Source organism: Daucus carota, chromosome 3 (genome assembly GCF_001625215.2).
Source record: "Daucus carota subsp. sativus chromosome 3, DH1 v3.0, whole genome shotgun sequence".
NCBI lineage: Eukaryota > Viridiplantae > Streptophyta > Magnoliopsida > Apiales > Apiaceae > Daucus > Daucus carota.
The window spans coordinates 54,654,061-54,680,591 of record NC_030383.2 but is presented as its reverse complement, the minus strand read 5'-3'; the positions used below and the strand labels follow the sequence as shown (position 1 = coordinate 54,680,591).

General features: G+C 35.2%; 3 protein-coding genes across 4 annotated transcripts; all 3 read right to left on the bottom strand.

The window, feature by feature from the left end:
- Positions 1-542: 542 nt before the first annotated feature.
- Positions 543-2,489, bottom strand: LOC108210874 (transcription factor DIVARICATA). Of its 2 annotated transcripts, XM_017382323.2 has the most exons (3): positions 2,019-2,489; positions 1,436-1,869; positions 543-1,203 (listed from the first exon to the last, which is right to left on the bottom strand). In XM_017382323.2, the coding sequence occupies exons 2-3, from the start codon at positions 1,825-1,827 to the stop codon at positions 726-728; spliced, it is 870 nt and encodes a 289-aa protein (XP_017237812.1). In that variant the 5' UTR covers positions 1,828-1,869; positions 2,019-2,489; the 3' UTR covers positions 543-725. The 2 variants fall into 2 exon arrangements, with proteins under 2 accessions (XP_017237812.1, XP_017237813.1); XM_017382324.2 differs by lacking the exon at positions 2,019-2,489 and having other exon boundaries at positions 1,436-1,958.
- A 3,675-nt stretch (positions 2,490-6,164) lies between these two features.
- On the bottom strand, positions 6,165-8,778 carry LOC108211340 (laccase-22). The gene is made up of 6 exons (XM_017382912.2): positions 8,612-8,778; positions 8,362-8,513; positions 8,026-8,270; positions 7,710-7,841; positions 6,651-7,568; positions 6,165-6,571 (listed from the first exon to the last, which is right to left on the bottom strand). Exons 1-6 carry the CDS (start codon positions 8,702-8,704, stop codon positions 6,441-6,443), a joined length of 1,671 nt encoding a protein of 556 aa, XP_017238401.1. The 5' UTR covers positions 8,705-8,778; the 3' UTR covers positions 6,165-6,440.
- Positions 8,779-10,549: 1,771 nt separating this feature from the next.
- Positions 10,550-13,843, bottom strand: LOC108215292 (sedoheptulose-1,7-bisphosphatase, chloroplastic). Its single transcript, XM_017387723.2, has 8 exons — positions 13,499-13,843; positions 13,285-13,407; positions 12,214-12,399; positions 11,852-11,933; positions 11,552-11,773; positions 11,365-11,465; positions 11,200-11,271; positions 10,550-11,073 (listed from the first exon to the last, which is right to left on the bottom strand). Exons 1-8 carry the CDS (start codon positions 13,616-13,618, stop codon positions 10,792-10,794), a joined length of 1,188 nt encoding a protein of 395 aa, XP_017243212.1. The 5' UTR covers positions 13,619-13,843; the 3' UTR covers positions 10,550-10,791.
- Positions 13,844-26,531: the final 12,688 nt, after the last annotated feature.

Here is a 26,531-nt window from a genome sequence, read left to right as displayed (position 1 = left end):
TCTCCACTTTCCTTAAGCACTGCAGACTTGTTGTTTTTACTTCTGTACATTCCATCACATTACAAGTTCATAGTTCTGGCACCGAAATTTATGCTAGATTTGAGTGCAATAATCTGTCGAAACAGTCAGGGATTGCACTAGATTCTTTGTTCTCTTAAATATTTATGTTTCCTACATAGTCAAATCATGAGAGATGGTGAGCTTTGTTAAGAGAGGTCCCTCTCCCTCAGACGCGCAAGACACACGTTCAAAATGTGGATACTGACAAGCACTCAAGTTAGTGCGAGTTCAGTTCAAGCGAATGAGTGATCTTTTAATGAACTTAAAGCGAGGAGTTGAACCTCAGTGATCTGATTCACAGATGTCTCGGTAGAGTTTGTTAGGGAAGCTTTACAACTGAATGTCAAATTTTATCATTATTGATCAGATGATAAAGGCAAATGAACCATTTTTAAACGTGATTTCTTTTAACAGACTTGCTGGTAGTGATTAATTTTTACAAGATTCAACATGTTGTAATATTGCAGACTTTTGGACTCAGATAAAAGCAATTGTGAGTAAGTAGAAATTTATATATACACACATTCAATAGTCTCATAACAAATTAAAGCTACCACAGCTTGAACTGAATCCATTTCTAGTCTTGTAAAAAGTACTTGTAAGATAACTGACATAAGATCTTTTGCATTTTAATCAACTGCTTGACTATTGATATCGCGCTCTCTTCACCAAATCTGATATTTGGTTGACTGGAACTGAAATCCTAAATCCAGAAGCCCGAAGTCAGCTACACGGGCGCCACCCTTCTGAACTTTAAAATCACGCAGAGCACTCTCCTGCGAATATGGCACACATAGGTCATTATACGTCGAGCTGCAGTCCAGGATTGAGCCATTATCCAAGTGGTTCCAGTCAAGAAACATTTTCGGTGCTGTAATGCACTTTTCCGGCAATGGAATCAAGGCAGACTTGTCATGAGAGGCGAATTTGTGATTGTCGGATTGAGCATCACTTGTAAGATGGACCGTCGTGATGTCATGGATGCTAGGCCTCCTCTTTTCTTTACCTTCTGCAAGCTGCTGTCTCAAGTAATATTTCTGAGCATGACTTGCCACTTGAGTTGATGTCTTCGTAACTACAAAATCACGCGAAATGTTCCTCCAATCCCCTTTACCATGCTTCTGGAGCCCCATCAAGAACCGCCTAAAATTTAGTCCATCCAAGTAACCATTAACAAAAAAAGAACTGCATTGAGCAAAGTATAATCTAAGGCATGTTACATGCTAAAATTTGATGTTTCCAGGTATACATTCATAAGGTCAATAATATTCATAACATTCTTGAACTATTCAGCAATTCATCACCAAACATATCAGCTCCTAGAAAATGTATTCACTATATGTGGACAATTTACACAGATGACATTGTTGTTTACCTGTGCTCATCCTCGGTCCAAGGAACGCCTTTCTTCTTCTCCTGATCAGAGGATCTACATCCCATAGGGCGTTTTTTAAACCCGTTAAACTCGCCATTCTTCATCAATTCCAGTGTGCAGGAAGAAGCCAGGTATCCTGGGAGGGGGACTAAACCAGCTTCTATATCAGTAATATCAGCTACCAAATTCTGATACTGTTTCATCACATCTAAAACTGATTTCCCAGGAATCATGTCTGCAACTTTTATCCATCGATCCGGGGTGTCCTTATCAAACAATGCAAGAGCACTTTCAAACTTCTTGTTCTCTTCTTTAGTCCAAATTGTGCTCTTGCAATCTTGCATCAAGTAACTTGAGCTGAAAGTATGTGAAGCTGGATACAATGTTTCCATAACTTGCAAAGCTCAATCTTTTATTTATAGCAATGCAAACTCCTGAAGTTGGCACAATATCCACAACAATTAGTACTCCAACACACTCAAAGTAACATAACAAACACCAAGAATGCATAAATTACAGTAAAGTGTAAATGCTCAATATTATCAAGAACATAAGTAAAAATCCAAAAACTTGAACTACAAACCTTATTAGAATTGGCTAATCAGGAAACTGTCTCTTACCAACTCAACTACAAACCTTTAAACACTACTATCAATGCTAAGATACAAAGTACAAACTGGCTAAGAAAGAACTAAAACTTAAAATCTATGGCGAAAATTTTATGAGATGGGCCAAAGGCCATTAGATAGGAAAAAAAACTGATTATGCTAGAAAAACAAGAAATTTAAAGGGTAATCTTCTTTCTTAACACTAGATTAAGCTACAAAAATTACAAGGTGTGTGACAATACTTGAAGAACTTGGTCATGAATGAACCCAAATGAAAGTAAAATTAGAAACAGAAAAGGAGACATGAAAAAATGTTGAGGCAATGGTTATTACAGATGAAGAATATTATGATAAGTGAATATGCATTTGTTCTTATAGTATAGATACTAGATAGGTAAAGAAAAAGGGCCTGGCTGCTCTTGCACTGTGTAAAAAAATATCAAGATTCTTTATTATGTCAGCTTATGCAAAAGTTTTGATTGCCACTGGATCATCTTTTGGCAATTCACTACTTTTTAAAGGTGAAAACAGTAGACTCAAAAGCTATGGCTGTAGCTATTTACTCTTGTGCTTCATTTCATACAGTAATTTCCCAACTTCTTTTTTATCATTATCAGAAAAGATTTGATTTTTCTTCTCTGACATGTACAATCAATCTTTATTTGTGGCTACATGGAATGAATTTGTAATATTTAGGTCCCTGGAAAACTTTTAAATCGAATAATACTGTCGATAAGAGGATTGCACAACATTTTCCACGGATATACTAATTTTCAACATAAAATTTGCGAGATTTGCACAATAAATTTACCGGGAATACAAGAAAAACACAGTATGTGATCATTTTTTAAACCGATTTGGATATTTATTCTATTGTGATCTTCATGATCATCCAATGTCTCAAAAAGAAAAACAAAAAAAATGAAAACGTGTTTAATGGAGTCTAAGTGTAGTTTAATAATCTAATTAACAAAGTAACAAAATAGACTAAAGGGGCAAGTTTGAAATGCAACTCTTTGGATTAAGTAGCTGTTGATAAGTCTGATAAGGCATATGGCAATGCCTGCAAAACGGTTTGTACACGTAGTAGTCGGCATATGTGCAGTTTGAGGTTATCCACTTATCCCTGGTTTTGGAGACATGTGACATTTTTTTCAGTCAATAGGCTCAAAAACATCCATCATGGAGTTAGCAAATTTTTTATAAAATTTGTCATCAATAAAATTGGAGTCTCAAATTGACTACTTTCCGTCAGAAAATTTCAAACTTATCACCGAAAATCAACAATTTTGTATGAAAAATGACTAATTTGAGATCTCGAAATTATGAGTGGTAGATTTGAAACTGTGCTATATAGTATCGGGTTGATACTTAACTTGAAAAAAAAACTATTAATTGAACTGGAACTAAATTTTTTAGGTCAGGAATTGTATTTCAGTCGAAAATTTTAGATGTAATTAAAGTGAGGTTAGTGCAGAGGGATATTATTAGATTCTTTTAAGGTTCTTGGACAAAGGACAAGATACCTAAGATGCCAGGTTAATGAATGCGGTTAGATTGTCGGTAACTTAATTACAAACTAATTAAAGTGAGTGCGCAAGTTGAATAATTAAAGTAGTAGTCGTACAAAAAGTTGTCAAGTTCGAATGATGTTAAGATTTGCGAAAAGAAATTAGGTTCTGTTTAACTACCACCTCAGACCTCAGTTTCTCTAAAACAGACAGTTTTAACTTTTAAGTAGACCTGACAATTCGTGAGGATCGTGTACCTTTCGTGTCGTGTACTCAAATACCAAACACAAAATCATCCCGTTTAGCGTTCGTGTATTTTCGTGTCTTGTACCTTAGTTTTCGTGTCGTTCGTGTCGTGTACTCAAATACCAAACAAAAAACCATCCCGTTTAGCGTTCGTGTATTTTCGTGTCGTGTACCTTCGTTTTCGTGTCGTGTTTCGTGTAAAATCAAATTTATATATAAATATAAATATTGTGAATCTAGTAGGGGCAGAGTTATGATATTGAAGCCCTTAGCTCCGAGGAATCTAAAAATAGAATATGAAAATGGTATGAGTGGTCCTGCAAGGATACATCTTCATGTGATTGAACTGGAGAAAAAAAGCAAAAGATGCAGAGTTATTGGAATGCAGACTCAGGCTGTCTAGCTAGCCCTTGCCCCAGAGTGTGTCATTATTTCTTCATAAAAAATCTCTACTCACCCTTTCCCGATGAATTAGCTACTGCTAAATTATTTGTAACAAGATCTTGAATATAACTGGCGCCTGATTTTCTCATTTTCTGTATAGGTTTTGCTGGCGAACAACAGTAGTTTGGATAAGTGAGTCCAAGTTTCAAGTCCCAAGTGAGTACCAAGGTTCGCAATTGCTACAACATACTTACCGCGCTTAAACCAACTCTAAATATCTTATGCGGAAATGTTTATCCACCTTCCATTGATTCATACCGATCCACTTGCAAGGATAAAATGTAAATCATGCATGCTAGTATTCTTGGGGGCGTTTGGATAGTGAATGAGAATGAGGATCGAGAATGAGAATGAGGGATATAGGAACAAGTATCCCAGAGGAGTGTAAGGAATGATTTACCCTTCAAGTGGGATTGGAGTTTCCATTCCATGTCACAAAATTACTAATCCAAACACCAACATGAATTTGAGATTCCAATTCCTGTTAACCGAACTCATTAATCATGAACCAAACGTCTGGAGAATGAAAATGGCGCTACATTCATTTCTTAGTATGACACGAAAGGAGATAACTATTGGAGAATGAATCAAGAACAACACTTTGGATAAGTTGATTGCCACAACATACTTACCGTGCTTAAAACAACTCTAAATATCCTATACAGAAATGTTTATCCACCTTCCATCGATTAATACCTATTCACTTGCAATGATAAATTGGAGAATGAATATGGAGGCATGGAGCTACATTTATTTCTTAGTACTTGTATTATTTTTAATGGAAGTTGCCAGAACATACATAATTTATGCTAATTAATTTCTCGAGTAAACTTTAGAGTTGTGGCCAAACTTTACACCGATTTTCAAAAAAGTGGCTAGACTTCCAAATTTTCAAAAAAGTGGCCAAACTTTAACTCCGCTTTTTAAAAGAGTGGCTGCCATTAAAAACCACTAACGGGACTATCGAAAACAGGGGTAAAAATGGGTTCAGAATTATCAAGTTGGATGTGTCAGGCCAATTCATGGTCAGTGGCTATTCTACTGCTGATAGAAACACAGATTTTGCTTTATCTGTGGGAGTGTAGGCTTATGCACAGATGATTCTCAATCAGGGGCTCCTCTATGTTCATGTCCGTCTAACTTTAAAGCTGGATCTTCGAAAACTACTGATTGTGTGCCAAGTGATGCTTCTTATTCTTTGCTGGTTTCTTGCAATTCAACTAGAAACGGCAGTAAGTTGAATTCGTCTTCATTAATATCATATTTGAGGCTTTGTTATGGCACCGATTACTTCGCTACTGATTTCATTGCACCTATTAAGTATGATGTGGATCTGACCTCTTGTCAAGATCTGTGCTCAGAACAATGTTCTTGCTTGGGGATTTTCTTTGGAAACTCATCGGGTTCTTGTTACCAACTAGAGAATGAGTTGGGATCTTTCAGGTTGAGCAGTTCAAATGATCACTTCCGGCCACCGCGGGCCGCTGCCGCTGCCTCTTCTCCGCCGGTCCTCTCGCCGGAATCCACCATCAGCCTTCTCCCTCTCTCTCTCTCTCCCCCTCTCTCTCGCCTGGGCAAAACACAGCCACGTTGCTCGCGATTTCCGACGCTTCTTCTTCTTAATTAGGGTTTAATTAGGGTTTAGAATATGTACATTTTATAAGGATTAGACCTATATACCCCTTAAAAATAGTTAACGTTAAGTTTTTAACGTTTCTTTAACGGCAGCCACTCTTTTAAAAAGCGGAGCTAAAGTTGGGCCACGTTTTTGAAAATTTGGAAATCTGACCATCGTTTTGAAAATCAGTGTAAAGTTTGGCCACAACTTTGAATTTAACTCTTAATTTCTCAGTTGCAGGCTTGCAGCTGCATTATACTAAAACCAACTTGTATAAAGGGGCATGAAATCAAGAACCAGAATGAAAAAGAAATGACTCTGTATCTTCAACACAACCCTTACATTCAGACCCTGAGTAACAAATTCACATTCAAATTTAAAAGTCCCTTCAACACTGAAATAAATCACATAAAATGAAACTTTTACCATCTATTCTTGGAGCTATTTTATTTCCTCTTGTGCAAACATCACACACACATGTTTGTTCAATCATCAATTTTTGTCTGAATCTCTGCATTAATTCACAAGCAACAATCCCCCTGATTCTTTTCCCATGTCGAATTCCTAATCTAATCCTCTTAACATTTTGGGAGGTCACTTGGAGGCGGTGGAAGAGACTGCGTTGGCCCTTCACCATCATCCACCAGAAACGCCATCTTTAAGCCCCAGGATGTGTGCACTTCCAGATGACAATGCAGAAACCACACACCTGTAACAAATGAATTCGCTTGTAAAAAGAAAAAAATCAACATGAAATAGTTGCTTTGTGTTATATTTAATTAAATTACCTGGATTATCGGCCAGAAATCTGATAGCAATCCATCCAGCAGTAGGTACACTCATAGTATTTCTCTCGACAGGATCAACAAGGTTAAATGATTTGGGGTCCTTTTCGGGATCATAATTACCCGAACCACTTCCAACAGTATAGAAATTATGACCATGCAGATGTGTTGGATGACTCTCAGGTGCTATAAAAGATGTACCCTGTAACACAACTTGAACTGTAGAATTGTATGCTACTCTGTAAACTTTAGTCCCGTTCATAGTCTGCATATTAGTTGGTACACTCCCCGTATAATTAAAAGGCATTGGTGGATTTCCAGGGAAATCATCAGTAAAAACACCTCCAATGCCATAATAATGAGCTTGAAGTATAGCAGTAGTAGGCATTACAAAAGTAATATTGTTGATATCTCCCACAGATTTTGTTCCATTAACACATGTAGCACAGGGATTCATCCCAACACCGATAGTCAAAAACAAGGAATGATCAATATCCAGAGGGACTTTACTAGGGAACTGTTTCGAGTTGAGGCTACGTAGAGAATTTAGGTATGATTTCACCACTGGGGTGGCATTTTTGGGAGGCATTGCAGTAAGGGTTGTTTTAGGAAATGGAGGAAGACCTTTGTAACGTACAGCACCCGTGGAGATCATGTTGTCAACAGGGACCACAGTGTCCATAAAAGGTGAAATAGCTATTGAGTATTTTCCAGGGGCTTGATCTGCTGTTAGAAGAGCATTTGTGGTCTGGCCTGGAGCTATGAAAATAATGTCTGTTTTGATTGGTTTTGTGTAACAGGCATCTACGTCAACAACAGTTAGATTGTGGTTGGCAATCTTGAAGAAGAGATCATCGTTTAAAGCAGCGTTGATGATGCGCAACAAATATGTCTTGCCACTCTTAACGTTTAGTGTATATCCTGAACAGAATTCTTGGTATTAATTCAATAATTCTTATTTCTTTCAGGTTTAGCAGAAATGGATTTTTTTTGCCCTTCTCCAAAGGCTTGTTATATAAAGAGTAAATTATAAAAAGAGCTTATGTACAAGGCATGAAGTACCTGAAGACAAAGAGCAATTAGGAGCAGGTCCTGGACGTCCGTTAATGGTATGTGCATCAGATAAATTCGGTGGCAGACCCGTCTGCATGGCCTGGTTGATCACAGTTTCGACGTCTGATTTCCACCACTCCCCTACATACTCAATTAAAGAAAGAGAGTTTTTAGGACTTTTAAGCTAGTGTTCACTGTACTTTTGAATAAATCAGCTCTGTATGTACTATAACAGTGCAAGGAAGAACCTCATGACAGAAACTTAGTTATAAGCAAAATTTAAAACATTCAAAGACAAGGGTACTTGTAATTTTTGCATATGCACCTAAAATGATGACTTTTTCCTTGTGAGGTTTTGGAAATGGGTAAGGAACTTTCTTCTTAGGCAATATAACAATTGCACCATGTAGAGTTGCCCTAAGCCAAGAAATATGTGCATGCCAAAGTAATGTCCCTCTTTGTCCTGTGAGGGTGAAGTTGTAAACGTAGCTCTGCCCCGTCTGTATCGGGCATTGTGTGATGTATCCAGGTCCATCAGCCCAACCTGTTCTCAGCTGCCGCACGCCATGCCTGAATGATTACAAATCTTTAGTTATACCAATCAATGAGTTGAAGATTAAATCTTAATGTTTATTTTGAACAGATAGTAGTGAGGCCTTACCAGTGAATTGTCACATTGTACTGAACATTGTTGATAACTTTGACAATCACTGTATCGCCTTCCCTTGCATAAATCGGAGGCCCTGGAAACTTCCCATTGACTGTAACAATGGACTTCGTTGCACAAAGTTTTGTTACATTTGTCATCACAACCTAGCATTGTGAAGCATACTTAAATAACTAAACATTTATACAATCTTAAAACTGAAGACGTGAATAGATGACTAGCAAGAACAGAACAGTGGACTTACATTGAACTTGTAGTGACGAACAGCAGATTCAACTGGTGCTGGAAAGAGGACAGCTGCCAGAAATATTAGAATCATGCTAAACCTATATGCCATTGTGTATTAGCTTGTAATATGTAGTTCTTGATATTATTATTTTTCCACACTTTTTATGTAATGTGTGTGATTTGAACCCTGCAGCTAGAAGTGAGGAGGGATTTAATAGTCCGAGAGGGAATGTCATTTTAGTTGGTTAGGTGAGCAAGAGTATACAGCCATGCATCCTTATAAGCTTCCTTACATATTACATAATGTAGTTACATGTCTCTCTGCAAGAGGTTTGAAGTAAGCTAATAAGGTCCTTGCTGTTATCAGTTGACTGAAACTGATGTTAGACCAGGGCTATCTGAAATATATGTCTCAACTGCATATCTATTCATCTTTTAGGTTCTGAGGCTTTATTTTCATTGAATCATAGTGAATTATCTTATGCTTTGTTCTAACATCAATTACTTTTGCTATGCCAGATAATTTTGTTTCCTAAGTTGCTACTTATTACGCAAAGGTTCAGGATCTTATGAAGAATGCATAATTCCAGATTTACATGAGGGCACTCAATTTTTGATCTATGCAGATGTGGAACATTGCTAACGTATCAAAATTAAGTTTAGAAGTCTGCATATATCTCACAAAATGACAAGTATGCAATACCTAACACAACTAAGTTACATGTATTTATCAATGGTGCATAAAATACAATGTTATGCACTACATGGAAGCCTTAGTTTTTACACAACAGAGATTCAAATGAGGAATAATACTAAAACATCATTGCTTCATGATCGTCATTTTCTTCAGTATAGTTAGGACATGCTAAAACTAAACAACTTTTTGTGATGAAGCATCTAAAGCAGCCTGGATCCTATTGATACACGATTTATAGAGAAAGCCGAGAAAATCTATAAGATTATCCTCACATGCACCTTCTAGAGGATTTATCTCATATGACCAGCTAACTAATGTACAACCATCTCCATAATCTAGAAGTTTTAATGTATTGACGGATCCATCTAAGCCTACATTGCTTGCCAGCATTTTGTATGTGTAGGTATGTGATAATGGCTCCATGGAGACCAGCTTTTCTTTTATCCATGATCTGTCTCCATCTTCTTGCGGAAACATAAAGCCAGAAACTAGACGAATGTAACCTGGGGCATCATCGTGTCCATCCAAGCCAGTGCATCTTTCGATCATTGGCATCCATTCTGGCAGTCTATTTGTCTGGGATACCAGATTCCAGACTTTATCAATTGGTGCATCAACTATGCCTCCAACTGATCCTTGCCATTTTTTGTTTCCTGTAATAGGTTCCTGTGTGAAGCATTAACTGTAAAATGGCTACAAGAGAATACCATAATAATTAAAATCAAATAATATGAAAATACAATGTTCATACCATTTCCTATAAGTTTCTTGTCGGTTGACAGTATCTTCGTCTGCAGACTAATCTGTGAATTCCTTTTCTCTGCGTGCAATATCTACTAGGGTTTCCACCTCCATCAGAATTAATATTAACCCTCAAAGTATCTTCACTTTCTTCCCAAACAGGTAAACAATATTTAATAAAACTTATTATCAGTCTTGTGAAGGTATCCAAGGTAAAACAATGTGATTTGGCATTTTCCTAGACAACTCTGATCAGAGGTCAGGGGAGATGACTCCTAGGTATCGTTTTAGACTACTACGATGTTTCAAAACATCCCTGTCATATATTTTGGATCAATATATTCATACAAACAGAAGTCCGAGTATAGAAAGTATATTAGGATCCAGTTCTTTACTGTCAAAACACTTGTCTTTAACATAAATAGGTGTGTTCTTCTCAGTAAACCAGTTAGTGTATTATTATCATAACTAGAATAAAATTGCTGAGGAGAGATTGAGAGAAGTATGAATACTAGAGATCATGAGCATTATAATTAGTATATATAAAAAATTTAAAATTCCTCTTTCTTGTACTTTAAAAGCAGATAAACAACAATCTCACGCAAAGTACAGCGACCAAGACATTTGACCTCTTCTTATAACACACTTAAACTTGTTATAATAAGCTGGTAGCTGATCTCCACAATCTACGAACTTGAGTAGGATGCACTGTAGTGCTATTCTACTAGAAGGATAGCATATGTGTTGAGTAGAATTGTTTAAGCAGAAGCGCCTACTGGCACACCTTTCTTCAGCCTGGAAGATCCGTATAGAGTTTCTTCAAATCTTATAATCTCGTTCAGGGATCCATAAGCTACTTGAGTCCTGTCATCAAGATTAACTATCACTTTATCTAGCACAGACTGTGTGCCATCACTACTGTATCCCCCAGCTTGCTCAACCAAGAGCCCCAAAGGAGCCACCTCGAATAGCAGTCTTAGCTTAGCCTTAGTTGTTGGAGAGATAACATTTGTGAACACTCCCTTTTCTTTCACAATAATCTGCAAATGTTAGAGGAAACAAATGTAAGCTTTACCAGTGGGTTTTCCGTTTATTAGTACCTGTTAAGATAATCTGATGGTGCAGAAGTAAATTGGCTTATTCATCTAAAAAAAGATTGGAAATACCTGGTTAACATCAGGCACCATTCCACCGGTGTATCTCAGTGTGTATTTCTCTTTGACATAGTAGTCGATTAGCTGTTTTGGCAAGAAGAGAACTTAAAATGTGATTCCAAGTATGATTACCAAAGAAATCAAAATTAGATTCTCTATAAAATCAAAAGAGCTTACATTTTTGTAATCAGGGTTGTCAAATGTGGCTCTCAAATTTCCAGGAGAAAACATCTTCCCTTCTGAAATCTCAGTTGTGTCTTTGACATGTTGCCATTTTCCTGATGTATAAAAATCCATTATTTCATATATGACTTATATAATAACTAGGTAGTTCTGCACAGCATATTAAGGTCTTTGGTCCCACCTTCGTCAAGGAGAAGGAACTCATGGGTTCCAGGACAGTCTTTGAGAGCGATCACATATGTAGTTCGAGGTCCATAGATTCCCATGGCTGCTGCAACTTGATCTCTTCCTGTTACCCCTGTTAGTTTATCTCCAGGCCACACACCAAAGATGGTGCCCACAGTGAAATTTGTGTCCACAATACTAGAGCCATCAAGTGGATCAAAAGCAACACTAAACCCTCCTGTTTGTAATTTATAACAGCACCCATATTAGTAGCTATCTTATATATAATTTAACTTTTAATTGATAAGATCCTAACCTTCAGCTGGACCTCCCATATCTTGAAGCTCAGGGACTTCCTCAGAGCAAGCATATTTGCAGAAATGGGAGTACGTCAAGGCCTACATAATTAAACACAAAGAGAGTAATTAATAAATTATTATTCAGTGCTGCCTTCTTTAAGAGAAGTTGTTGGAATTTTATTTTAGAATCAAAAACTTGCAAAAAGTGTATAACAATGTGTAAATTGTTCATGATCATAATGAAGCGACAATAATCTTATTCTTGTAAGAAAGTTCGTAGTCTTGCAAATATGTTTAAAAATCATTAACAATGCAATGTGGAGAAACAGAAGGGTAACAGGATTTAGGTAAAGAAGTCACTTCTAGTTAAGGATCTTACCTCAAACAGGAGTTTGTCAGCAAGCATGTCAACTGCAAGCTGCTCGTCTCCAAAAGAGTTGACACACGCGGTTCCTCCACAAGAAGCTGTTCTTACTTTGAAGGCAATGGTCCTAATTGCTTCTCCCATGCACATCATCAATCTGATCAACCCCTTGTCCTCTGTTGCCTTTGATAAAAATTCTTCCTGTTTTCAAAGAAATCGAGTCAGCAATATACATTTTGCCAAGTTAAATCATGTTGGCATTTTCTCTGACTGAATTTGTAATTCACTTTCACCTCTTATAATTTGAGCCACCAACATCCACAATGTTTACTCATAAGTGAAAATGTCAAACCACAAAAACATTGCCCTAGAGGCAGAGGCCTTATAATTTAAGGCTCCCTCAGCTTCAACATCCTAAGAGCAAGTCCAAGAGTGTCCTAGTTCAAGCCCCAAATATAATATAAAATATCATGTCCTAGTAATTTAGGACATACTTTAGTAATTTGAACTCCAACAATGTGCCTTATTCTCACAATATGTCTAATATTTTATTATTAAAAACTCTCTTTCATCATTAAAGCATACTATAAAAGTAGAGAGAGAAAGAGAGTGTTGATGAGAATTTATAATAAAATATAGAATAGGGCAAGGAGAGATGTGCCCCAAAAATAGGGCTTGGGGAGGTTGTCCTAGTGATATAGGGCATCACTAGGACATTGTTGGATCAAGTTTTTTCGTCAATTGCCCTAAATTATAACTTAGGACATGAGATAGGGCATCTCTTGGACTTGCTCTAAGTGATATATTTCAAGTGCTTTTTGTCAAGGGTGCATTTAATTTCACAAGTGCAAAGTCCCTCTATTTGTCTTAAATGAATGTCTTGCAAGGCGCAATTAACCCAAATTTCTGATTTTTTTTTATTAAAGAACACAATTAACAAAATTCGATATGGAGGGATATTATTGTTGCCCCATGATTATGATATTGTTTACAAAAACATTATATTTAGTCCTCTGAGTAGAGTTAAGGTCTCCGTACATCTTACTGTTGCGGGTGTATATGAAAATAAGGAACTGAAACACTTACCAAACTGTCACCAATTTCGCATTTTGTCACAAGGGTGGAAGACTTCTTAGACTTGGAAACCTTGAGTGATGATCTTGGCATAGTCCTCAAGGATTCCCCAAACAGTGAGCTTGATTTTAAACACTGCAAACTCAAAATATTTAACTTCATATTGTCATACCATCTTATGTCACAAGTTACAACATATGTACTAAATACATGTAAAAATAAGTACCTTGGATGTGTAAGATGCAGAAATGGAACGAGGAGAGGCCAGCGAAGTAGTCGAATGTTGCGAAGCAACGCTCGAAAGAAGGGTCCCACGTGCACAACATGTAATATTAGCAGCCTCCATTGTTAAGTATATTCTTGATAACTCAACTTGAAAATTTTATGCAGAGGAGAATGATATACAAGAAGTGTTATTGAGTATGGGATACTAAAAGTGCTAGCTGAATATGGAAGGAGAAGATAAGCAGTCAATGTTAGGCTGCCACGTGGACATGGGGAGTGATTGAGAAGATAATAAAAGTGTGACAATGTAGTATGGGGGCGAGGTTGGTTATGCCATATAGTTTGTAGCTTAAATTTGTGTGGCTCACATATATATGTTTCAAGAGATATGGTATTTTGGCACATCTGCATATGCAGCAAGAGTTTGTTAGAGCCTTCAAAAACTTGCAACTTGGTATTATGGGACATTCTTGCAACTTGTTAGGAGATCATGTTAACATGGGGAATTGAATTCGACCGAAAAACTCCACAAGTTATAATCATCGCCTTAGAACTCATCTTTTATCAAGAACCCAGCTAAGTAACTTTAAGTTCCTTGGAACATTGATAAGCTACTTTGTTTGGTTGAATATTTTTTACATAGTATGGAAATTTATACTTCCAATGTATTTAGAGGTACTGCAGAATAATGGTCTAGAAGTGTTTTTTGTAGTTACATACATCATGTTTAGGAATCAGCGGGTTACCTATCAGCGGATTGAATTATATTTGACTAGTTACGAGAGTAGATATTTTTATTATTAGTCTTCTATGACACATGCCAAAATCTCTGATTCAAAAAACTCCTCAAAGTAGTTTTTTGTAAATTAACCTTTTGAGACTGCGTCTCTATTACAATCGGCTAACTATCAAACAACAACATTAGCAACCTCAAACACCCCAAAGGGCCCAAACCTCTAATTTTATCTCAAATTTCTAACTTCCAAACAAGATTTTTAATCGATTTTATTTTAGTTTTAAGATTAATTTTTATCTTTTTATTAGTCATGTCATGTTCGTTTTTCATGTTTAACTCTTAAGGTTTTATATTTTATCTGATTCTTAAAATTAGGTTTCGTATTTTGTTTTTAATTAATTATTTAAAATAGTTTTTCAAATTTGTTTGTTGAAGTGAATATACATGTTTCAAATAGCATCTTTGTAATATTTTATATGAAATTAATTTCTTTTATAGTAATTTAAAATAGTAATATAGTTTTTAACAATAATTGTAAATATTTATATTTCTAATTTTTGTATAACATTTTAACAATATTTTTTAGTTAATTTTTTATCCATCTACTTAAAAGATGTTAATTTAAAATAAAATGTATCCATCTACTTGATTATTTGATGCACCGGATGACTATTATCTACCCAATGGTGTTATTTTATATTGCAACTTTTTGCGTCAATATTTGTGTCATTCATTTTGTTTAATATTAATAGCGTGTTATTAGTTTTTTTAATAAAGCTGTTAATCTAATAATAAAAAATCATAGGCGTCTATACTCGTGATCGAGTCAAAGAAACAATAAATTATTATCGTCTCTTTTCGTAAACTGATAGTTAAACGATATTTTAAAAATAATATATACAAGTATAAGTAGCAACCACCCTCTTCCTCATTTCCTGATGGAGCTATCATTATTACAATTTCATACTGAAATTCATCAAATCAAGATCATCGCTTATAATAAAAAAGTGAAAGCAAACCTCTCATCGAGGAGAGAAAACAACCTGAAAATACAAGTTAAAGACCGGAATAAAAGTAAACTGAAAAATAAAAAAATTAGATAATATAGTCGAAGTCACATGATAGGAATTCGATTAGCTCCGCTTGAATCGGAAAAAAAAACCCGCAAAACTCCGGAAATTTAGATATTAGAAAAAAAAAACCAAACCTCATAGAAAGATATAAATTCTTTGCCAAAGCGAAAAATTATCGAAGAAAAGAAATAAAAAAAAAGAGTTAGGGACTTTTCATGGTGACATTTCGATGAAAACGCTACTTGTTTTTAAGGGTTTTCAGAAAGATCAGATAATAAACGCGGCTACTTCTTGTAAAGGGAGAGAGAGGGGGAGAAACATGTATAATAAATAGCATAAAGTTCTTGTATGTCATTAGTTTTATTTTATTATGTAACATATTAATCTCAAATTTAAAGTTAAGTGAAATATGAAAATTAAGCTAAGATAAGCAAGGAACAAAGAAGACAGCCATGGAGATAAAAGTGGTGTTTGTTTGCAAAAGGTGCTTCTGTTTTCTGCTTTTTTTATTCATGTGGGTAAAAAAATAGAAACACTTTTAAGAAGCTGATAATGCTACTTTCTTTGTCACAACTTTTGCTTATATTCTAAACACTTTATTGTTTATTTATTTATCAATTTTACTCCACTTCTTTACTATAAGCAAAAAGTCATTTCTTTAATACTAGTTGATAGCCCGTGCCAAGCACAAGTTTAAATAAAATTTTAAAATTTGTTATTTATTAAAAGAATAAAGTCTTTTTTTAATTACATTATCATATTTTTATTATACTTACTATATTATTGTTTTTAAATAATATTTAAATTATTATTATTTAATATAAGACTTTCTATATATTAAAATTTGATCCTACTTTAAATTCATAACGATATGAGTCCCCGTTCTATGGAGTTCATAAAATAAGAGTATTGGAGTCCAAAATTATTTAAAAATAATCTAATCGTTTCAATTTTAATTTTTTTAGTCTACAATATTTGTAAATATCCGACAATCTGTAGGTTATGTTCCACAATATAATCGTTGCAATCAAAATATAAAACAATTATTTTATAAATCACTAAACACTATATATGTTCTAAAATATAACTCATAAGTAGAATAATGATCTTAATGATTGTTAATTGTGAAAAATGTTAATGATTAATTGATAATTATATATTTAAAACTGCCTGAAGATGATAAATTATATATAAATTTGAATAATTAAAGATATTATTTACGACTAAACTAAAATATTATGACTGGTACTTATTGCGGCATAAATGCGGACTTTATGGAACGTAACTCTAACAATATGTTTTATTTTAGTAAAATCATTATGTTGTTTGATGATTTTAAAATTGCGAAAATAATATTCAAGATCAACATATACAAGTTCGTTTATAATATTGTAGTTTGACAAAATTAATTAACCTTTCAAAAGTAATTTGATATCAAATATTTTGACGTATGTCCAGAGTTTCGTTTCTTTTATTATATGTTGAAATATGGACAATAACTTCATTTTCTTTGAGTTTCAATTTGTCAAGTCAGTGTTACCACCACCTTATTAGTCTTTATAGCAATCTTCTGAAAAACACTTAATGATAATTATTATTATTATTAAAAAATATATGACGAAGTTTTTTGGTTCTTTGGTATCAATATCGAATCTTGTTTATTTTAATTTTGAAATATGATAGAAATTTTATAGTTTTGTTTTATAAATTAAATTGTATGAGTTTTAAAGATTAAAACAAATATCTGACGTATGTCTATAGTTTCGGCCTTTATGTTCCTGACCCGTAAATGGACCTTTATGAGCCTCTAAAATATCTTTTAGGCCATGACCAATGCCCCAATACATATGACCTGCTATCAGGAAAAGAATTGCAATAGCTAAATGATGGTGTGCGATATCGGTCAGCCATAGACCCCCAGTTACTGGATCTAATCCTCCACTAAAAGTAAAAAAGTCTGAATATTTTGACCAATTCAAGGTGAAAAAGGGAGTTGCTCCCTCAGCAAAACTGGGATAAAGTTGAGCCAAAAGATCCCGATTCATGAGGAAGTGGTATCTCTTTAGGATCTACTCCGGCGTTTAAAAATTGGTTAATCGGTAAAGATACATGTACTTGAGATGCCCCGCCCAAGAGAGAGACCCTAGTGGTTCATCATCCTATTTTGTTCCATCTGGGCTCCTTTTATTAATAAGCGAAACCACGTTTCAGTGGAATATCAGTACCAGACTACCAAAATTTGGTCATCATATATTATATTTAATTATTATTATTATTATATCATTATTAAATTCCTATTAAAAATATTATACTCCTATTAAAAGATATAAGACATATATATTGATCAGGATTTTTTTACATAACGATTATTCATGATATAGAATTCTATCCAAATATAACTAAATATTTTAAATTTTAAAACTGAAAATATTTAACTTAGAAATTAACTCTATAAAATTTTTATGTTTGTAGGGCCGGGGGCATAGATGCCAAACAAACCTGACCCCTCTCTATCGTCGTAGAAGCTGTTTCTATGAAAGATTATGGTTCTCGGGTATCCAATCAATTAATCCCACAAATCGGGGAAGCTTAAGCGGAAATGGAAGAGTAGGGTGAGGGAAAAGGGGGGAAGCAACTAAATGGAAGGCTTCGCCCGCTCGCTCGAACGCTCGTTTAGTAGACAGCGAGTGGAGTGCATAAGCCCCTTTAGAAATAGTAGCGAGTACTTTAGTATCAATATTGAATCTTGTTCATTTTAATTCTGAAATATAATAAAAAATTTATAAATTTATTTTGTAAATTAAATTGTATGATTTTTAAAAATTAAAACGAATAATTTCGTTGACATTATTATTCTATTGATAGGATATCATATTAATATCAATATGAACTCCTTATTTATTTGAACTCTGAAGCATGCTAAAAGATTTATAGAGTTGTTCCGTATATTAAATTATTTGACTTTTAAAATATTAAAACAAATAATTTTGTTGATAATATATTTTTATTAGTGAGATAATTGTTATAAAACAAAATCTTGTCAAATATATGATAAATGTTATTTTACAAAATCCTAAACACCATAGAATTCTTTTTATAGTAGTATAATAATCTTAACCAATATTGAAATTTTTAATAATAAAATCCTAATTAACATAGAAGTCTTTTCATAATATTCTAATTAATATAAAAGTCTTTCACTGTCCTAATGAATATTGAGGTCTTTAATAATAAAATTTTATTCAAATATAGAAGTCTTGATAATAGTATAATAATGATTATAAAATCCTAATCAATATGAAAGTGACCAAATTTTGGTAGTTTTGGTACCGATGTTCCACTGAAATGTGGTTTCGCTTATTAATAAAGGGTATTGATTTGAATACAAAAAGTCATTTCTTTGATATTTGAATAAAGTTTTTGTAAACACTCAGACAACCACCTCAGCTTTAAACATATTGTATCGGACATATGACATCACAAGCCACCTCTTCACGGTGGTAGCATAACAGTAAAGCCATGACCTAGAAATAAGATTCAACTATTTCTATAATATAGAATAAAAAGTTAGTTTTTTGGTTTTAAAACAAAACGTCTCCTCCAATAATTTATTTTATTTTTTTTTTTTTTGAAAAGCGAAGGATTTCATTGATAATAAACGGTTACATAGGCATTACAAAAGAAGCAGAAAAGATCACCAACAAAGGTAAAAACCTTAGCCCTCAAACCTAAACCAGATATCAAAAGATTTTCTCCAGCCCTTGCCATAACTCTAATAGAAATTACCTTAAACTAGATCTCTAATAATACTAATAGTAGTTCAAGTAGTAGCTTCTGACACAACCAAAATACTACCTCACCCCTTTAGCTTTCTTCATCTGCATGGTTTAAAAATCTCACTCCATCGCCTCAGCAATTTCCACTGCAACACCATCAACATTAACTTCATTATCCTCCTGAACCTCATCTTCAACCTGAGGAGCTTGATCATTGCCACCATCTTCCACTGCAGGTCCTAGATCAGCTTCATGTACAGCCACAAAACGCTGCTCTGTTCAGCCCTACTTTTTATTCCCATGCACCCAGAATTGATTAAAATTTTTGAGATTGGCACCTTTTTTAGCCAGGTGATCTGCTTTACAATTTATCTCAGAGGGCACGCTTCTTACCTTGATATTTGGAAGTCCCAAGAAATCAGAATTATCATTTGAGTTCTGCACTTGATACTTGATGGACAACTCTAGATATTTGCAAATAATTCCAGAACAATCTGTGTAGATTGTAGTCGAACAATGCTTCCATTTTGATTTTGCCAGTGAATTACCCAGATACACAAATGCTTCCCATTCCGCTTCAGAAGGTGAATCTACTTTGATAGGACCTGAAAAACTGAATATTGCATTACCTAGATTATTAAAAATAAGCCCGCCTATTCCAGCTTGAATACTGCCACCTTTTTCCTTCCAAGATCCGTCCACAAATGCTACCAACTCAGAACCACAAGAAATTAGCTCATTAAAATGCTTTTCTTCAGTTTCCGACACCGCACCTGAAGGATTAAGGACCCATCTCTTCCCTGCATTCTGGTGAATCAGATTCATCGCTTGGCACCACTCCAAAGCAGTCATCTTGATGAGACTAGGGATTGAATTAATTATATCTTCTCCTTTACCAAATACTATCTGATTTCTCGATATCCAAATATTCCACAGCGCCGCACTAATAATTACCCTCCATACAGATCGCAGCCTTTTTGTTGGAAAACACCTCGAGCTCTCCCATAATGCAGAAAGTGATCCAATTCCATTTAGTAGATACGTGACTTGCCACCATGCAGAGACATCATGCCAAATTTTCCTTGTCACTATGCACTCAAGAAACAAGTGCACGCTTGTCTCTACTCCATTTTTGCATAATGCACACAATTCCTTTTCTTTTGAAATAACACCTCTTCCCACTAAAAAATGACTTGTAGGAATAATATTTAGGTGTATCTTCCACAAGAATATCCTGATTTTATAAGGGACTCTTAGCTTCCAAATAAATTTCCAAGACACTTTTGTTAATGTGCCCTGTAGAGACTCTGCTGCTTTCTTGACTGAGTAAGCATTTTTAGACACTGACCAGGTTAAATTGTCCGAGCCTTCTACCAGGATGCATTGATCTATAATAGATTCTAAATTTGCAGCTTCTTCAATTTCCCAAGTTCTTAGAGGCCTGAACCAGAACCTGGACAATTTTAAGGAATTCCCTCCACGATTTTGCAAGAAATCTTTAACTGAATATTCCTTGTATGCAGAGAGTCTGTACAGCCTTTTGAATATGTCTTTTAACGGCTTTTCTGCAACCCATGTGTCTTCCCAGAAGAAAATATTTTTGCCATTTCTCAGTGTCCATGAAAAGCAGTTTTTGTTCAATAACCCTCTGAATTTTGGCTCAAATGATGCTGATATTATTGCTTGCAAACAATCCGAGGTTGCACCTGAAATTTTGCACTCACTAAGCCCACAATATTTAGAGAAATTATATTTCTCTCGTATCCATCTGTTCCAGCATCTGTCTCTCTCCCTTTCCCACTTGTAAAACCATTTGCCTAATAAAGATAAATTTCTCACCCTGATGGGGACCAAGCCAAGACCACCACTATCTTTAGACCTGCAGATTTTATCCCAAGCTATCAAATGCAATTTTCTAGCTTGTTCCCCATTTTGATCACCTCTCCCCCATAAAAAATCCCTCCTGATCCTATCTAAATTCTTGCTTATTGATGTAGGAATCTTATGTAAATTCATCCAGTAAATGGGAACACTATCTAGAACTGCTTTAACCAAAGTAAGCCTGCCTGCCTGATTTAAAGAATCCGCTTTCCACCTGGACAATTTACTTCTCACTTTCTTGATCAATGGTTCCCAGAAAATCTTTCTCTTTGCAGAGATTCCAATTGAAATTCCTAAGTAACACATTGGCCACTTACCAATATTACAGTTAAGTTCTTTGGCCATGTCTTCTAACACACTCCCAGAGTATGATGATGAAAAAATGCTACTTTTATCAAAATTAATCTTGAGACCAGACAACATTTGAAAACTCTGAAGTACTTGCTTAATTCCTCTCGCAGATTCTAGAGAGCCATCTAAGAAAATAACCGTATCATCCGCAAACTGTAGATGAGTAATCGGATTAGAATTTTTACCTATCCTGATTCCCTTAAAAATACCTTTACCAGCTGCGGATGAAATCATGCGGCTCAAAACTTCACCTGCTAAATTGAATAATAGTGGTGAGAGGGGGTCTCCTTGCCTGAGTCCCCTCCTTGGCCTGAATTCTTTTGTTGGCGTGCCATTCACTAAGATGGAAACTCTGGTGGAATCTAGCAGTGTTTGTATCCATCTACACCATTTCTTGTCAAAATTCATTTCTCGCATTAGCTCCATCAAAAATTCCCAGTTGATAGTGTCAAAGGCTTTTTCAAAATCTAACTTTAAAATAGCTCCCTTGCATTTTCTTTTTTGTATGGAGTGTGCCACCTCCTTTACTACCAAAATGCTTTCTGTGGCCTGCCTGCCTTTGATAAAGCCCGATTGGGTATCACTAATGAGATATTCTAACTGGCTAGCCAATCGCGTAGCTAGAATTTTTGTGAGTATTTTCATCGAGGAATTTATAAGACTGATGGGCCTAAAATCTTTGACTCTTGACGGAGAAACTACCTTTGGTATCAGGGCCATGAATGAAGAATTCAAGCCTTTAGGAATCTTGAAATTGTTGCAGAATTCCTCAATGAAGTTTGCCACTTTCCCACCTATACATGGCCATAAGAATTTCATGCTTCTAATATTCATGCCATCAGGGCCTGGTGCCTTGTCATCAGCTAAAGAATGTAATGCAGCTTCAATTTCTACTGAAGAAATCTGATTCACCAAGAAAATTTTCCCGTTTTCTGTTAATCTAGGTAAACAGAGATTCCCTATTTTCAACAGCTTCACTTTCGAGTCCTGGAAAAAACTTGAGTAATGATCAAAAAAAACTTCCTTTATCCGATAGTGATCCGTGAGCCATTCACCCTCCCACAAAATTCTGTTGATGCTATTAGAAGCAATCCGTCTGTGAATGGCTTGATGAAAAAACCTATTGTTCCCATCTCCTTTCTGCAACCATTGTATCCTCGCCTTTTGCTTTAACATCGAGTCCCTTTGTTTATATAGAAGTAGCAACTTAGCTCTTCTCTCCCTGTACTTCTCTCCATCACTTCCGAAATTATCCATGTTGTCTATTTCTTGTTCCAGGATGGTGATATTATTATCCAGCTGGGACCTCGAATATGATGAATTTCTTTTGATCATACCTTTGACTTCCTTTAGAATATGGTGCAAGCTTTTCCCCCTCCATTGCTGATTCTCTATAGATGCTTTCTTAACTTCATCTAATAAAGATTCCGTCAAGTAGCAGTTGAAAACTTTAAATGGTTTTGGAGAAGAAACCAAGCTCTGGCAACACAGCAGAATTGGCTTGTGATCGGAATGTTTTTTATTCAAAGCTTTGACTTGCCAATCACCCGACTGGAGCCAGTTACTGTTTATTAACACTCTATCCAGTTTGCTCTTTCTATTTTCTGGCCCGAACCATGTATAACTTGAATTTACAATGTGAACTTCTGCTAAATTGCAGTCCATGATCAACTCATTGAACTCCTCTGTTTCTTTGTCTCTGTAGACACAATTCAATCTCTCTGATGCATCCCGAACACAATTAAAATCCCCTATAATACAAATACTTTCACCCTGCACACATTCAATAATATTCTTCAAACTATTCCACAAAACTCTTTTCTTGTCTAGGCTTTGGGGGCTATATACATTCACTACATGAAATTTCATATCATCCCCTCTGCTATCAAAGCAGGTCCAAATCCAATTGCTAGACTGTGCTAAGGCAACACACTTCACTAAATTTTTGTCCCAGCCTGTGATCATTCCTCCCGAGAACCCTTCTGAAGGTTGAAATAACATATCTACTCGATCCATATCAAAAAACGACCTCATCCGATACAATGGACAATTCTCACTTTTCGTTTCTTGCAAGCAGAAAATTCCAACTTTATTTGCCTTAACCTGATCTCTCAAATTTCTTAATGCAACTGAATTATTGATACCCCTAATGTTCCACGAGAGAAAATTTATTTGATTCATCATGATCTACTCAGCTACTAAAATCTACTGTACTATTATTGTGATTAACTTATCCATCACAATTCATTCAACTCCAATTGCCGAGCAATCTCCTTCACTACTACCTCCCGATCTCCTTTCACTGCTAGCCCCATGTTTTCCGCAGCCTCCAAAATTTCCAACGCCTGTTTAACTGTACTTCCAACAACTTTTGAAGGTACTATCTGCGCACATCGATCTTCTATGCTTGTTTTTCTATTTCTAAGGGGCAATTTACCTTTTCCACGGGTTCTGCTTCTCAGCTTAAAGCTTCCCCCAATATCAAAAGGATTTCTATGTGTTATGCATTTCTTCCTCGGCCTGCCTCTATTACTTTTAACTTTCAGTTTTCTTGCGACCCCTGTACATAATGTCGATTGAGAGCTCAAATTTTCTGCTGCCATGCACACTTCTGACTCTGTAAACTCCTCGCCTTTGTCTGATCCCATGAGAAGCACATCTGAACTACCTGATTTGCCTCTAAAATCTCTAAACAAATCTTGTTGCTCCTGAGACTTTGCACCCTGATCATCCTTTAAACTATTCTCCTCAGCACTATTGACTACCTCCCTACTATTATTGTCTACCTTCACTATTTGATTTTGCAATTCAGGCCTTTTATTAGCTCTCGACACACTCACCTTATCTTCCTCCGAATTTACTCTATTTTCTGTTATCTCTTCTTCATCCAACTCCATAGGAAGTACTCTCCCTTTCAGATAATTCAAATCAGTAATCTCCCTAAAATCAATTCTTATTTTCTTCCCCTTGTACAAGATTGTCATTTCTTCCTTCACCACCTCCTGGTTTACCAAATCCAGGCATATTAATGGATTAAAAAACTCACCCAGATTATCACTCTGGTACGACCAACTGACCCAATTTCCAAACCTTGCTGTGAACGCTCTCAAGTTTTCTTCTTTCCAAGCAGGCATTGGTAGTCCTCTGCATTCCAACCATGCCACTCTTGAAAGTATCTGATCTCCTTCTGCGAATTCCTTAATTTGACTGAACCACACTGATAAGTCTGTCTTGTTAAAATCATCCCAACACATTTTGCTATCTTTACTAATTAAAAATTTCCGCTTGGATAACGCTATCACTCTAAAATTTCCCAGACCCATATCTTTAAATCGTTCCTGTATTGTTTTGACGTCTTCCTCAAACCATGTATAACCAATCTTGCTACCCATCAATGCTTTCTCCACCTCTTCATCCACCTCAACCTCAATAAACTCAAACATTTTCTTTTCAAAACCTTCCTCTTCATTCCTACCCTGAGAAACTCTATTCCCCGAGTATATTTGAGTCTTAGGCTTATCAGTGTAACCATCCATGTTTCTTTGAAAACTATTTGGGTTAGTTTTCTCTTGTCCCATCTTAGTAGGCTTTGTTGCACTACCAATCACACCTTCTACATTCTGACTGTGAGATTTCTTGTAATCCATGTTGATACTCATTCTAATTTTGCTTCCCAACCTTTTGTGCGTCTTGGCATTACTGATTATCACTCCAGCTTCTTTTTCACTATTCGTTTTCACAAATCCATACCTCTTACCTGCCCTATCTCTTTTCCTCGGTAAAATGATATCCGTAACCATGCCACACTCCTGAAACAAATTCCATATCTCCTTACCTGTAGCTTCATCTGGGATGCCATGTAAAAAAATAGTGGCCTCTGCCTTCTCTCTGTTTCTCACTCTAAAGTTATTAGTCTTCTTCTTATATGACACTTTCTTCCAGTCCGCTTCATCTTTAAGGATCTCTGCATTCAGATTTTGAATTTTATTCCCACCTAGAGCTTCTTTGTATGTCTTCAATTCTTCTATCCCCTTCTGAATCTTCTTCTCCTGTTCGCGAAGACTCCTATGATGAATCTGATCCAAAGCTATCGCTATCGCCTTATCATCCCCAATGTTGAGCCTTTCCAAAATTTCTTTGTCAACAAGATGATTCTGAGCCCATATGAAATTCTTAAGATGCTTCTCGGCTGCTAAAGATGCTCTCCCTGAATCCAAATCTTGCTTGTAGATGCGATGAGAATTCAAATTTTGAAACTGGGTGTTCTTGCCGCTCCTTCCCTTGAGAGAAAACATGTTCTTGCCGCTCCCCTCTTGAGATTAATTTGCTCATAATTTATTTTATATTCACGTAAAAATACTGATTATATGCAAATACAATATCTTTCTTCACAATCTATCTTCCTCTCTTTTAACCATTTATCTTTTTTTTTTCCCACTTTTTTGAGGATGCGGTTATTACATGTATTCTATATTTTTCTTCAAATATAAAATAAGGTGTAGTATTGCTTTATTTTGCCATTGTAGCTGGCCATTTCGCTTTTTGTTCACCAACATAATTATTGAACAAGATTTATATCACGATTGCCTTGCTTTAAGTATACAAGAAATTATGTTTAATATATAGCCGACGAGAACACATCGCTATACAAGTTAAATAAATTTTATAAATATACCATTTTTGCTAGTCATTTTCGTCAACATTATTGTAGATGTTTTAATAACATCTCTAATATTAATTATTTTTGTTAAAACAGTTTGGTGTGTCGTAGTTGGTACTTGACAATTTCAAAAAAATGTAAAAAATTGCTCCTCCAACTGTTTATCTCTTTAGCGAATATATTGACAATCATATTTAGTTAGCTATTTTTGTCGAATAAAATTTTTTTAATATTATTTATATAAATTTAAATATCTAATAACCATATCAAAGCATATATTAAAAATTTTATATAACATTTTACATAATTATGATGGACATCAATTTTAAATTTTAGTACAGGACATACTTGTAAAATATTGGCCAAAATTTTAGTGGAAATTATAGTTAGAGCTACAGACAAAAACGCCTTATTTTAATTTATTAATTTTATATTATTAGCTTTTTTCGTATATATACATTCACAGTGATAAAAATATTTCGAGAGAACAAATAAAAATTTCAAATCATGTTATTTTCTTCCTACTCACTTAACGAGGCTGTATTCAACTTATCTTT

Excerpts from the sequence above, each read along its gene's own strand:
- LOC108210874 (XM_017382323.2), bottom strand. The coding sequence starts at position 1,827 with ATGGAAACATTGTATCCAGCTTCACATACTTTCAGCTCAAGTTACTTG. Across the intron at positions 1,204-1,435 it reads TGGACCGAGGATGAGCACAG|GCGGTTCTTGATGGGGCTCC; the intron begins GTAAACAACAAT and ends ACTAAATTTTAG.
- LOC108215292 (XM_017387723.2), bottom strand. The coding sequence starts at position 13,618 with ATGGAGGCTGCTAATATTACATGTTGTGCACGTGGGACCCTTCTTTCG. Across the intron at positions 13,408-13,498 it reads CTGCATCTTACACATCCAAG|TGTTTAAAATCAAGCTCACT; the intron begins GTACTTATTTTT and ends TTGAGTTTGCAG. Across the intron at positions 12,400-13,284 it reads GCGAAATTGGTGACAGTTTG|GAAGAATTTTTATCAAAGGC; the intron begins GTAAGTGTTTCA and ends CTTTGAAAACAG.
- LOC108211340 (XM_017382912.2), bottom strand. The coding sequence starts at position 8,704 with ATGGCATATAGGTTTAGCATGATTCTAATATTTCTGGCAGCTGTCCTC. Across the intron at positions 7,569-7,709 it reads TAATTGCTCTTTGTCTTCAG|GATATACACTAAACGTTAAG; the intron begins GTACTTCATGCC and ends AATTCTGTTCAG. Across the intron at positions 6,572-6,650 it reads ATTTCTGGCCGATAATCCAG|GTGTGTGGTTTCTGCATTGT; the intron begins GTAATTTAATTA and ends CATTTGTTACAG.